General features: G+C 47.3%; 1 protein-coding gene across 2 annotated transcripts in view; it reads right to left on the bottom strand.

Moving 5' to 3' along the window:
* Window positions 1–14,606, bottom strand: part of AP3D1 (adaptor related protein complex 3 delta 1 subunit) — a 27,258-nt gene extending 12,652 nt beyond the window's left edge. Inside the window, exons 1-12 of one of the 2 annotated variants that reach the window (XM_004948765.5) lie at window positions 14,284–14,606; window positions 7,167–7,262; window positions 6,428–6,508; window positions 5,659–5,739; window positions 4,334–4,441; window positions 3,909–4,038; window positions 3,279–3,418; window positions 2,937–3,010; window positions 2,409–2,458; window positions 1,467–1,516; window positions 1,023–1,071; window positions 58–203 (exon numbers count right to left, since the gene is read on the bottom strand). In XM_004948765.5, coding sequence (XP_004948822.2) covers window positions 58–203; window positions 1,023–1,071; window positions 1,467–1,516; window positions 2,409–2,458; window positions 2,937–3,010; window positions 3,279–3,418; window positions 3,909–4,038; window positions 4,334–4,441; window positions 5,659–5,739; window positions 6,428–6,508; window positions 7,167–7,262; window positions 14,284–14,379 — 1,101 coding nt within the window. In that variant the 5' untranslated portion in view covers window positions 14,380–14,606. Of the gene's footprint in view, window positions 1–57; window positions 204–1,022; window positions 1,072–1,466; window positions 1,517–2,408; window positions 2,459–2,936; window positions 3,011–3,278; window positions 3,419–3,908; window positions 4,039–4,333; window positions 4,442–5,658; window positions 5,740–6,427; window positions 6,509–7,166; window positions 7,263–14,283 lie in introns of those variants that run through there. The other variant, XM_025144342.3, reaches the window with a different exon arrangement.

Here is a 14,606-nt window from a genome sequence, read left to right as displayed (position 1 = left end):
TCGCCTCCGAATTAAAGGGTCATACGGGCTGGAAGGGAACCACCTGCAGAAACATACCATGCCATACAGGAGGTCCAAAGCTCTGAGTCGGATAGACTCATCTTTGTCATCCAGACACTGGAGAATGAGGTCTTTGTGAGACTGAACCGACTTGGGATGTGTTTTCAGGATTTTGGACATAGCCAGCAATCCCAGGTATTTCACTGTGAAAGACAAAATAAAACTTCTTTCCAAATATAGAAATACTGGTTGCTGTCACCTGGGAAGTTTCGGCACCAGCTGGTTCTACTCACACCAACCTTCATAATTCAAATAAGCGTTTGTGACCAGAATGAATACATTTGAAAACCAGCACTTCACAGATGACCTTCCTTAATGTCACAGTCCCATGCATGGGGCCATGGCTGCACGCTCTGATCACTGCCTTCTCACACTCCAAGTTTTCCCACTGATTTCAGAACATGTATTTCTCATACAGAACCTCTGGGTTCTGAGAGCTGGCATCGTAGGGTGAGCACAGCATCAAGAGTATTAAGAAGATTGTTGTATTAAGAATGAGATCCATTTTCCATGGGGAAAAAGTAGGGAAAAAAAACAATTAAAAATCTTGGCACAAAATAAAAAGGATTTTCCAATGTTCTTCGTTGTCATTAAAAAAAAAAAAAGCTGTATTCTTACATTTTACTACAAAGCTCCCACTACAGAACAGCCCTCACTACTTCCACAAGCAGGAGGATTACTAAAAGAGAAAGCACAGAGCATGGAAAGAGTAGTGTTTTAGATTTGCTAGACCACAAGCTGCAGTAATAACTCATCTCATTCGTTAAAAGAATGTCCATTACAAGAAGAGCTCACTATCTAAAATTATTTCCACATTACAGCCCAACAATTGTTTACAACATCACAGCTCTGTAATACTGAACGAGATGTTTGGAGACACAGCTCACTGCACTAAGACTGCTGCAATTTCTCCCCTGTGAGTGCTTGCTCAGAGCTGCCATGAAGACAAGCAACATACTTACAGTTCTGGTCAGAGTCCTCGATCAATATCCTTAACTTCTGTACACAAAGCTGGAAGGAAAAAAAAGAAGGCTAAGCTTTAAAGGTCTACATTAAAGCAACTCTTCGTGAAGTTGTTTTACATGCAGGGGTTGCTGGAGCACACAGGGAAGCAGCATTCTGAGGAAGACCTGTGGCCTCTAGTAGTCTTGTTGCATGAACTGATTGCAAAACAGAGCGGATTTCACGATGTATCAATAGAATTAGCTGAATAAAAGAGTGAGAAAACCTTCAGAAGAGAAGATATTGCTTTCTAAACCAAAGGAAACAACAGAATTCATAGGAAATGCTTCGGTCTGTAGGACTCCTCCTAAGCAGGAGTTATTTACTGCTTTAGCAGAGGAACACAAGCTCATTTTCCCACATTTGGGATTACACAGCAGAGCAGAACACGAGCAGTGCCATACCTGGATGCTGGCGCTGTGATTGGGCATCCCAGAGGACAGTGAGATCAGAACTGAAATACATAAGCACACATTTCAGTCACCACTGCTGTATTCTGAACACCGCAGAGGCCAACAGACAGCTCTGCCCACAGGGAAAGCTGAGCATCTGTTTGCTGCTCGTCTGCTGGGGCTTTGGGGCAGCTCGGGAGGAGAGAAGGCCCTTTCACACACTGTAATTTCATGTAACTTTAGGAAAGCAATAAATTGTAGGGCAGGATGGAAACAAAAGCACGAGCTGTAGCAGAATCCAGGTTGGAGCTGCTTTACATTACACTGTGCTCTCATTAAGGTTGATTTTACTGATATCCTGCTGCAGTCACAGCTGTAAATACGTCACCAGCAACCACACAGATGAACCTCAGCAAACATTTCCCTAACATAATGAGATGCAGCAACGGATCCTGGAGTTTAATGCAATTAGGTTGGAGTTTTCATCAAGTCAGCAAGAGACTTGAGGCAAAGTCAGCTCCCACTGCTGACTACATGGGACGTCTGTAAAGCTCCAGCAGCACACAACCCGCAGCAGAAAGGTGGCCTTATCTCATTAATTTGCTCAAATCAGCAAACATTGGCAAACTTTCCATGAAGTATTGGTGGTATTTGGCATTTTATGGCTGCTGGTACAATTCACAGTTCTAAAAGCATTTAGGAGCTGAAGTATAAATAATTACTCATTGTTAGCTGCTGCTTTATTTTAGCCTTTAGCAAATACAGGATAGCTGGAATAACTCAGCCTCATCTGCTGACAACCAGGGACAGCCCTGCATTGAAACAGAACACGGAAAGTTTGCCAAGCAATTTAATTCAGTTATAAAATACAGTAAGTTAGAAAGGGTTGCAATAGCACTAATTAATGACAAAGTTCACTGTGTTCTTTTCTAGGTTACAAATTTCAGTTCTCACCTGCTATTACTGTGTTCACACATTCGTATAAGAGAGACATGGCTGAGGTGCTGCAACAGAAATCAAGTATTTAAATAGGGAATAAAACCATCACTTTTTTTTTTTTTTAGAGTTGTCAGCGATATCTTGGAGCTACTCAACAACTTTAATTGCACAGGAAATTAACTGCCAGGAAGCAATTAGCCCAAGTCTCAGTACTGGTTACAGAGCACTGAACCAATCTTGTCCAAAGATCGAACCAAACCCTCTGCCCAAGGTCAAAACCTCGAGAATGGCAGATGGAGAGATGAACAAAGAATGGCACAGCATGCATGCTCCTGGGAAACACACGCTCTGGCAGTCAGACATTCAACTACATATCGTATGGCAGCTTATCTCACTCAGGTTTGGAAGAAGTAGCCTTGCCATCACCATCTTTTGATGCAGAAAGCCAACACACCTGGCCTCAGGAAGGAGACTTATTCAGTGACCCACCTAACAGGCACTTCACCAACCCTGAGCGAACAAAGCAGTATTGGCTACACGTACCTGTGTATGAGGTTGGTCAGAGGCTCAATCAGTTTCTTCCCCAGTCTGGGTTCTAGTGGAGTAAGAGCACCAAACTATTAAAAGAAGTGCAGACAAGAGACTGAATCAACAGCTGTTCTTAAGCAGTACAAAAACACTCCTTAAATTGCTATTTGTTACATTTAACCAACTTGTCCTAAAACATTTCTGCCTTTGGTTACGCTGACAGACAGAAGAGATTTCTGGTTTATTTTTCCCCTCAGATTTAATGGTAACAATATCTCCAAGCCAGTAAACTGTTTTCACACTCAACATAATTTAATGAGAATCTCAATCCTTTATGCATAGCTAAAGAATACTTGCCAGTTTTATGATTTTAATGAGAACCCAATTATTGGTTGAGGACGTCATCAACTTGAAAAACAGTGGAGCAAGGGAAAGGTAGTTCTTGGGATTGCGTCGAGCCAGCTCACAAATAACATTTACTGCAGCAGACTGCACACCTGGGAAACAGAAGTGAGAGAAGAGATCATCAATGCCTTCAGTGTAATTGAAGCTTCTGCTGCAGAGTGCTCAGAACAAAGGCAGCTCAAGATGCAGACCTGGGTGTTGCAAGGAATGGCTCAGCCCTGTTAGCAAAGGTGAGGCAGTAAAATAAACATACAAATGCAAAGCAAACTGAGGAAGGATGTTTAATTTTGGCTGCTTTCTAATACTGCTAGCAAGCTACAGATATCTGGTTTGGGTCCAGCACCAGAAAGAATAGGACGCTGCCATTCTCCTTCCCTCCTTACTGTGGATAGCTCATCTGAGGGACACAGAGGACGCTGAGAGAATAAAAGAAAAACCCTATAATCTAATGCAAGCATTTCAAAACACGTGCTTCTTCAAAATGCTTTATTTAGGTATTTTTCACAGATTCTTCTCTCCACAAGCTTGAAAAGCATTTACACTTCAGATGTTTTGGAACAGAAGTTACTGAAATCCACTCACCAGGATCCGGGTCTTCAAGTTTCTCTTTAAGGCGAGGAAACGCAGGACGGAGGGACTCCGGGTACTTCAAAAACACTTTGTACATGATTAACACTGCCTTCTTCCTGATATAAGGCTTCGTGTGAGACATCTGTAAGTGAAACAGTCGGGGTGAGGTTGTCACAGATCAACATTTCCAAGATTCTCATTAAGGTCCCTGGGTGCTCCAGAGCTCAGTGTGGAGGGCTGGGCTGGCATCTATCACCTCCACTAAAAAACAACCAAGGGAAACCTCCAGAACTAACTCAAGCCTGGAAGGGCTCCCCAAAGGGCTCACAAGGAAGAAGGATCACTTTTCACATATAGCAGTTCTAAATCACACAGATTTGAACAATTTAACGTTCTTTGACTACAGGAAGGAAGTTATTTCAGTCTCACTGACTCACCAAGGTCATGATGTCGTTTGCCAAGTCCCTGGCAAGATCTGGAGTAACAAAACAGGACAAGCCAGTCAGTGCAACTCCTGTATCATATTGGTTAGGGCTACTCAGATCCTAAAAAAGGAAAAACAGGCTCAAAAATTTAAGATCACAAAGGATGTTGAGAAAGTATTTTTTCAAACCAATTTCATTCATTCAGATTGGAAGCAGAGCTATTTCTATCCCATGGGAATATTTATATACTCTATTAAGTAGAGACTCCTCCAACACCTACTAAAACACAGCTACTGTGGCACTGAATAACGGGTATAAGGAATTGTAATTAATTAATAGGTGCATGACTGCATCATAAAGCAATTAGAGACATCATACCTTAGTGCTATTTCAGAAATGGCAAATAATTGTTAAAAAACCTCTGACATGATCACAAATATGTTTAAAACCCTAAAAGAACAAAAAAGGAATTAAATACTAACCCTGTTAAGTCAAAGCCAGGCCGCCAGCAGCCTCACAGGGCTCTGATGATGAGCACATTGCAGTGCCCTAACTGAATTACAGAAAGGAGATTACTTCCCTTCCAAGCTGCTGGCAGCACCATGGCTTGCAGCCCATAAAGGCCGAACTCAAGCTAGGGTGTAGAACACGTTTCATTTGTCAAGTTCCTTTCTACTTGTTTGTAGAGGATAGAAAGGACTCCTAAAATTCAGACTGGTGTATTAAGTATATTAACAGTCATATCTGAGCGTGTTCAGATGTTGATTCTAAAGCTGGATCTCATGGAAGACAGAATTACAGGATGAATCCATAGCTGCAGATATTGGGAAACAAAGATACGAAGGGAACAGCACACTTTGCTCTTCGACTGTGTGAATTAACACTGTGGAGTCGTGTACAAGGAGACCACATCAGGAGAGCTAAACATAGCCAGGCCCTCAGGGCTCTGTGCCACATGCATCTCATTGTGGTACCTTCAGCAGGTGGGAGAAAATTAGATTCTACTTTAAGAACAAATAGGTTACTTCTTAAAGAGCAACAGAACTGTCCAAGTCATGGTGGCTGTAATGTATCTGAGTCTTTGGGAAAGACAGTGGGTGAATTAATTCCCACTGGGTTTTTTAAGCAAATAAAACACAGAGTTGGCATGAAGCAGCACCAGGGACACCTTCAGAGAACTAAGACTGCATCAGTCCTTCAGACTGTGTGATGACAGCAGACTGTGAACCATGTGAGAAGCATTCCACTTCAACATATCTTTTTTTTTTTAAATAAAATATTGTATATCTTTGAAAATACAAATAGGAAGAAACCAGGAACTGAAATCAAGAATTTACCTTCCGGATTTGATTGGTAGTCAACATAATAACATCAGTCCCTTCGTGAAAGCACTGAGAGGCAGCTAGGTATCCAATTCTCTGTGAGAAGGCAAGGAGACACAAAGGCATTACATAAAGCCTAGAGATGTTCAGATCAAGAACAACCAGCTGTTTAAAACAGGCACTGGGTTTGCATAACAGAAGAGGTACGACAGTTTTCTATTGTTTCCTGATACAAACTCTTTTTGAGAAATGACATCTTCAGCTGTAATACACCTCTATTAGAATATTAATATCAGCTTCATCTCCCAGCCTTCATTAGAATATACAGGCTTAATGGCCAAGGAGATGCAGAAATAAAGTAGGACTGTCATTAGGAGAAATGGGGAATATTTATTACGTCCGCTCTGCACTTCAAACAAAGCACACTCCCCCATCCCTGACTTTTGGGTATGGAAGCCTAGCCTGGGAACTGGACCAAACCTTTCAGGAACAGTCACAAAGCAATTACACAATGAAATACGTCACTGGGAATCTCAGGTGGCCTTCACGAAATGAAACAAAAGCTCCACAGCCTGGCTTTTCCACAAGGAGGTTTGGCAGCTGCTGTCTAAGACCTGCTAGAAAAGCCTGCAGTAGCAGGGCAAGTACTGCCGATGTGCCACAGAAAGTCTACTTGCTTTCCATACTGAAGAAATCAAACCTAATGATGATACATCAGCACATCCATTAAATACAGTAGTGACACAGCTCAGCCTGCACAGTGGTAATTAAACAGAAAACTCACTTTGAATGTAAACTTGGATGCACTCATGACTTCGATAATGTTGAAAGCAGCCCAGCTGATGTCGTAGCCCAGCATCTGTAACTGTAAGCAGAGAAGCCAAGGTGACACACTTCTGTAACTGCAGACTCAAAACATCAGACAGGAGAGCTCAGAAAGATGAAACAAGGGTCCAAAAATAACAACACACCTCCATCTCATGACCAAGCCCTTGTTACATTCTCCATGAAGGAGTTAAAGTCACCCAGAAGTCCCACCAGAAGCTGCAGAAATAAGTGGCAGCAGCTCTGGGTACCACATGTGCAGTTGGATACGCACAACTGTGGACAGTTTCTTTCTGTATTACTTTTTAAAGAGCATCACAAAAGTCACTCTTCAACAGTTCTCCCCCTCTGCACAGGACTGCACAAAGAGAAACAAACACCAGCTTCAAGTCCTCGTGCAACTATGGGCTCTTACTTTATCCAGCTGAAAACTACTTTTTTATTGGATCAGCTCTGAACAGATCAGTTTGCTGACCCAGCTCAGTGAGATGAAGTCGCACAAACGCTGGTGGCAGCACAAGAAAGGGAAAGAAATGTGCAGGCACTGATGTCAGAGATGCATGTGGGAGCACTTCCACCTGCAGCAGTGCTTCCAGGATGGAGCTGCCATGAAAGCACAGCCCAAGAAGAGAGGCCAGCTGCCAGTCAGCAAGTGAGGAGCGACACGTGATGGCACCGTATCTCAGCAAGGCACTTACATATGTGAGCTTGCAGACAGCATTTGCTTTCACTGCAATGTTATCCTGCTTCAGCTCCTGCTTGATCTCATCGATGCACTGGGAGATGTACTTTGCCTGAGGGAAACAAAAAAGTGCTGCTCATTTAAAAGGGACATTCCCTTCTGTAGGTTTCCAGCAGTCAGTGGGGCGGAAGCAGAGGAGATTTGCAAGAACCAAACCCCTCTCACACACACAGTCTTTAGGTAAGGACTTAATTCCAAAGGAAGCTTTCATTAACAAGAAGCACTGCTATTTATTATGAAGCAAAGTACACTGAGGTGTTTCTTCAGTGTGTTTCCCTCCTGCTCCCCCCCCACCATAGAAATAACCACATCAAAGGCAGCCCACACATTCAGGTGACATCACATTAGCCTTCCTCTGCACAGACTGCACACACCACCTACCCCAGGCTCTGATGCCCACTGCATCCCAGCGTGGGATCCCTGAGTGGTTTTCCCACCTCAATATTTGCCTGATTTTGTCAGTAAATCACAACCAAATGTCACAACATTTACATTTAGTGTTTGGCCTTTCACTTCTTTCCAAACAACCACATCTGTGCCTGTAGGAGGGATGTGGCAAAAGCATCACCTGAAACCATCAGTGCAGATTTTACTTTGTTAGAATGTTTAACTCAGATTCTTTCCGGTCACAATTCATCATGATTGAAGCACCGAAGGCATCAGCTACAGAAATCATACAAACATAACAGTGAGGACTTAAATGTCTCCTTAGAAAGCCACACATGCACCACTGCACTCATCATTCAAGAGCAATACATCAGCTGCCAGAGGAAGCAGAGCAGGAGCAGATCCCGAAGCACAGCTCTGCCCTGAGAGCAGCACCTTTCGGCACAGGGATTCCTCAGCACTGAAGCCTGCTTTTGAATGACACGACCCTTTGTACTGTGTATTATCCCAACTGCTTTTTGGCTTTCTACCCCATTCTACCTTCAAGCCATGGCATCCAGCTGCTCAAAACAAAGAGTGTTGTAATTCATACACAGTGCATGGCAGCACAATGCAGTCGCACGGGGACTGAGGTGCACTGTGATGCTGCAGCTGATCTCAGCGCTGTGACTTCATGGCCAGCAGGAGCAGCCCTGCCTCCAAACACAGCAGCTTCATGGGTGACATCTCCCATGACATGGAAGTTTGGGACTCAGTGCTTGCCCTGAGGGTGGTTCAGGCCCAGGCAGCTCCCACGGGAAGCTTAAAGTCATGTTCAATGTGAAAGACAACTGGCAGGAGGAACTGCACACTTGATCCGAGATGCAAAGTGCGACAGAGACAACGTGCAACTGATCTACAAAGGCATTGTTCCCAGCCCTGAATGTTTTATGCACACGAAGAGCACAGCAGCAGGGTGTCACCCAACCCTCCAGCCCTGTATCACATTGCCACAGCCTGGCCAGCACTCCATGCTGGGCGCTATGGAGCAGGTTCTCAATCCTTATGCACGCAGCCACAGCCAGTGTTCCTGTCACTCCTCATAGCTCTTACCCCCAGGTTCTTTCAGTGTTACCCTCAGTTTTCCCAAGATCCTCTCAGACAAAGCACTGCATGACCACAGGGCCGGAAAAACAGCACAGATATTAAATAATGTGTACCCCAGTAGAGTCACACCCAGCAGCCTCCGCAGCCTACAGGCAAACCTCATCTACAAATGAGACTGATGTCATGAGCAACTTCCTTAAAAGAGGGAGAAAAAGTGCACTGCAGAGCTCAGAAACAGATCTGAAACTGGAATAAGGCGTTTTGAAGAGCAGAACAAAGTCCTTCCCCAATAGCAGCACACCAAATCCTGCAGGAGGACAAGGAACGGGAGGCCCTATAAATAGAAAGCTTTAAGGGCTCAGCAGGCATTAACTTTTTGTTAATCTCCCTGGAGTAGCACTGCCATTCATGAGCAGTACGAAGGGAGCACATCGACTTCACCTCCCCCCAAAATCCAGCTGCCCAGATTCACAAGCACAGCTGATGGCAAAAGGAGCCCACGTGCACAGAGCCACCCAACCACACCACGCAATGAGAAAGCGTTTGCATATCTGTAGGCATTGCAATCACACAGCAAGGCCCAAATATTTGGGGGGGTGAGAGGGGTGGGGAGGAAGATGTGAAAAGTAAGAGACCAAAAGCTGGTTGTTTTCCCCAGCACTCATTCACTGATAGCTCTTGCACGAATGTTTTTGATATGGTGGTTTCCTTAGCATGGTATGAATAAATGCTTCCCAGTATGGCATTGGTTCATTCTTTCCTTATATGCTTTCCAGAGCCAATGAAGAAAGGAATGGAGTAGGAAACCACCTGGGTCTGTGCTGAATCAGCTCATGGTGTTGAACTGAGACACCCCTCCATTACCAGCTCCCAGCTATGCCCACTGCTTCACCTAAAGCCTTCCTGGGATGCAGCCCAACTGCTCACAGCCAGAGGAGCACTCTGCAGCCCAGTTATTTACAGGCTGCCCAAAAGGCAGCTCCAAGAGAGCAGTTCCTTGCACTGCTGCTGTGCTCAGAGCACGCAGAGGCAGTGACAGCACAGCACCCAGCAACAGCAGCCTGAAGCTGAAGGGCACGTGGTGATGGGGAATAGAGCAGGAATCCATCTTCTGAGCTCCCTTCCAACCCCTGTGATGCTGTGAATGTGAAGAGCCAAGAAAAGCCATGGATGTGAGCTGCTGTTATCCAACAGAGCCTGAAGAGATCGTCAACAGCCCCATGCCAGACCCCAAACAGCCCCAGGAGCACCGAAACCAGCATGAGGAGCAACACTGAGAGCAAAGGTATCAAACAACAAAGATGATACCTCCGAAACACAGGAGGAAAGGAAGGAAAAGCAACCCCATGTTCTCAGCCCAGGAAAGCAAACACAGCTGGATCTGAGTCCTGGGCAGCAGCCTCGGATCTCTCACCCACTGCAGCAGTGCTTCCCACCGGATCAGACCACAGTGTCCAACATCAGCACTCCCTACCTGTTCTGTACTTTCAGGGTTAAATACAGGGTTTTAAGATGAGGATGATTAACGGCAAACACCAGAGGGAGTAAGATATGGTCTGCAAAGAATGCACAGTTACCGCCATAGAGCAAAGTTTGGAGTTGGATGAAACGTAAAAGAACAAAAGCAAAAAGCACGGGACGTGACATCTGGATTGAGCAGTGGTGTTTAATGGCTTTTGGTGCCACCAAGAGACAGGCCTGACATTGCAAACCCCAGGAAGATCTGAGCTGAAAACCCACCTGCAGGAAAGCTGCAGCAAGTTTAGCCTGAACTGATTTATAAATCAGTAAAAAGCTTGAAACTGTTTACTTTTAAATTAAGCAAGTAGTGCATGGCAGCCTATTTCAGAGTCTCTTAATAGAAATGCCTCCAGTCTGATGACAGCTTTATTAATTACACAGCAATTAAACAGCCCTCGGAGGTTTATGCTAAGACATACATGAGCAAGTAAGTTTTAAGATCACACAGATGTAACAGATAGAAGTGCTTAGCCCTGAGAGCACAGCGTGCACCCCACCTTTACACACCACTGTGCAAAGAGCTGCACAGTACCTTCACAGCACATTTTCCAGTTGTCAGCTCCACATCTCTGCAGAATTTCAGGCTCTGATGAAGGTAAGCTCCATTATGGATATAGGACCAAAGAGCACTTGTAAATGAAAACCTGAAGGTTTTGGCATATCCCTCAAACTCACATTGTAGCAGTTTTCGGGCAGCTTCTGCTACACCCTCTAACACAGCCACTGCCCATAAAGGATCCATTTTCTGCGCTCAGCACTGGGACAGACAGCCACATCAAACCCAGCCACAGTGAGGAAACGCAGTCACCTTCAATGCCATGTCTCTCCCCCGGCCTTGCAGGAGGTGCAGCCCATGCCCAGCTCCATTGGCTCACAGCTCTCAGTGCAGCCACGCAGCCCTCTCCTGAGCACTGTCCCCACGTCTGCTTTGTCTTTTCCCAGCGACTCACACGCGTCAAGAATGAACAATACAACTCCAGAGCCACTCCAAAGCAGATGGAATAATGGCTTCCCTTCAGAGATACAGCCACACATACGACAAGCAGTGAGCGATGGAGCAGCAGTGACTGAGAGCGCTGTCTGCCACTGACGAGCTGCACTGCCCAGCACTCGACTGGGTTTTTCAGCACTGGGCACCAACGTGCTCTTAGCATTCCTCAAAATGCCTGCTGTGTTCCAGCCCTGCTCCTCTGCCCTTAGGTATTACTGCTGCAAAAGCAGCCAGGAGTCACACTGCCAGAAAGCCACAGTGCTAGCTGCTGCTCAGCCTCAGTGCTGCCAGCTGTGAACAGAAGACTGGAGAAGATCCCTCACAGCTCCTCCTACCTGACTGAATCTGAAAACACAGCAGAGAAGTGCCAGGATCCGTGCAGCCAAGGGCAGCATCCCTGTGTTTAGCATAGTAGGACAGGCTCTACAGCAACACAAGTCCCCCGTCCTCAGGCAGCAGCCACTGAGAAGTGAGGGTTTCACCAGCCTGCTGTGCCAGGCACCTCTGTGCTGCTGAGCACACACCTGGAACGCTCTGCACAACCCATCTGCCCCACACCAGAACCAATGAAAGACTCGCTGCTTCCACAGCCAACCAGAGGATTCCATTTCCAAACAAAAAGATAGCAAAAGAAGGCCCAGGGAGAACAGAGCAGCGTACCTTGCAGATTTGGCTTCCTCTCAGGTTTTCAGCTAACTCCAGGAAACACTGCAGGAATTAAAGCAGCTGTATGTGGTGTTGAGAAGTAAGCAGGATGCGTTAAACCAGGAGGTCTATGCAGCAGTGCTATGCCATGCCATCCATGCTGGTGTTTGCTGCACAGGAGCACGGTCAGCTCCACGCCTCCCTGAGATGGGAACACCAGCACTGAGCAGTGGCTGCGTTAATTCGGGGTGTCCCACTCCCATAGAACGCCAACACTTCCATTCCAGCATTTTAAACAGTAAATAAATGGGTCAGCCTTGGATACAGCTCAGAAACTAAAATTAAAATGGTCTCTGACAGGTAATTAAGCACTCCGCAGCAACGAGCTGAGCTGAAGGGCCCATCACCCCCAACCCCTCTGCAGAACTGAGGAAAACACTTCAAGCATTGCCAAAAAGCTGGCAGTGCTCCTTCAGCCTCACAGCTGGGCTTGGGTGCATCCTTAAGCCCCAGCGCTGCAGGAACACATGAGCACCAAGCTGGAATGCAGCAAACCTGCTGGGAAGTTCCACTGCACGTGCAGAACCCACATCCAACCCTGAATGGCAGCCACTCTGCAAGTCAGCACAATACCAAAGCCTGCAATGGTACCCGCAGAGGGATGAGAAGCCGTCACGTCTAAGAACAAAAAGCATCACTAAAACAGAACTATAAACCACAGATGTGCCTTCAGTTCTTCCAGCATCATTTTTTACTACCAAAGCTCTTTTTTGGAGACTTTTCTTCCTTGTTGAGCTGAGATCCAGCAGCTAAGAGTCTTGCCACCACAGCATGCTGTTTGTTTTAAACAAGTTTACTCTTCTGGATGGGACAAAGCGTGCCTCGAGCTCAGATCCTCATCTCGTGACACACACAAGTCAGTTGAACAACTCCATTCAATATTTGAGCAACACTTGCCACGCAATGAACAACAGGAGCACTGTAGGGAGACTTTTGGCAGCTACTTCCTCTAAAATGCCATTCTGATCCTGCAGCATCCTCTGAGGATTAGAAGATGCCCACGACCACCCCTGGGAAGCACCAAACGAAAGCCCAGCATCTCGGTAACGGATGGCTGAGCCAGCAGAGTTGCAGGACGGAACAGCCCTGTGCTTCCAGGGTCACTTCTGTGCCACTGAAGCAAAAGCTTTGATGGATTCCAAAGCACACTGTCTTACAGAAGACATGTGTTTCATCACGTGAATACCTACTGTCCAGCTTTCAAACCGAAGAGCCGAAGAGTATGAACTGCACCACGTTACCAGCCAAACCTGTCACTGACATTGCCCTCTCCCTCACGCAGGGGGTGACACATTGGCTTTGAGCTCAGTGTGAGGCAGCAGGTGCCTATTGACCTCTTTACCTGTTCCAGCTTCAAGTATAACAGCACGTTAAGCACCCCCATAACAACGTGCTTCCAGGCCCCTCCAGCCTGCTGCAGTTTGCAGGGAGCCATACAGTCCTTAGCAGCCAGAAGGGTTCTGCAGGTATCACCACTAGCAAACGCCTCATCCTCTGCACAGTGATCTGCTTAGAAGCCATCAGGAAGATCAAGTGGTTTCGGAAGTGGTATCTGCACCTCAGTTCAGCAGGCAAAGAGACGCTGCAACACAGAGGTGTGCGGCCATCCACCTGATGATTAAAATAACTGGGAAGGAACAGTCAGCAAGGCTAGCACTTAACCTAAGACGCTTCAAAGTCAACGCAGAAAGTCACACACAGCGCGTTCCCAGTGAGTAATTACCTAACCTACACTAATTTGCTGAGCACGTGCCTCTAACAGAACACAGAATAACAGCCAATGTGCCCGTTTGCTTTCTGCCTTGAGATGGGGAAGGCACGTTTTTATTATGTGGGGGGTGAGATGCTCAGAGCCCCACAGTTACGGGCAGATGCAGCCTCCCAGTACCGAAGTGAGCTCTCAAACAGGAGAAAAGGAACTTTGATGTGGGCAGATAGCGTTGGGATAATGGGGAAACTGCTTTAAAGTAAGAGGAGAGATATAGGTCAGACGTGCAGGGAAAATCCTGCACCCAGAGGGCAGCGATGCCCCGGCACTGCCCAGTGCTGTGGGTGTCCCATGCCCGGAGGTGTCCCATGCCCGGATAGGACCCAGTGCAGCCGGAGCTGGGGGGGGCTGTGAGGGCCTCCCCGGCCCAAAGCGTTCCGTGCAGATGAGTGACATCAGCGCCGAGTCGGGGCCGAGCGCGGCCTTCCCGCACAGCGCGGCGCGGAGCAGCGGCTGCCTCACGGCGCGCCCCGCGTAACCACCGCCACGCTGAACGGCAAAGCGGAACCGGGCGCGACCGCCCCTTCCTCTCCTCCTCCTCCTCCTCCTCCTCCTTCTTCTCCTCCTCCTCCTCCTCCGGCCGCCGCCTCCATCCCCCACACGGGGGCCGCTCACCTCATCCTCCTTGTGGTTGCGGATCCCCCGCACCAGGTCCTGCAGGTTCTTATCGAACATGCGGTCGATGCTGCCCTTCACCATCTTCAGCGCCATGGTGGCGGCGGGGCCGGGCCGAGGGCCTGTGCCGGGCGCGGAGGGACCGCGCCCAGCGAGATGAGCCGCCGCGGCTCCAACTACCGCTACAGCCGGGTGAGAGCAGCGGGCCGGGCCGCTCACATCCCGGGCGGGAGATAGGGAGGTGAGGGGCGCGCCGCGGGGCGGGGGGCGGCCCCGGTTCCGGCAGCGGGCTGCGCTCGGCCTCCGGGTGCCGACAAAATGGC

This window comes from Gallus gallus, chromosome 28 (assembly GCF_016699485.2).
Source record: "Gallus gallus isolate bGalGal1 chromosome 28, bGalGal1.mat.broiler.GRCg7b, whole genome shotgun sequence".
In the NCBI taxonomy this organism is placed as follows: Eukaryota; Metazoa; Chordata; class Aves; order Galliformes; family Phasianidae; genus Gallus; species Gallus gallus.
Note: the sequence above shows the minus strand (reverse complement) of the source record. Positions and strands in the feature narration are given on the sequence as shown.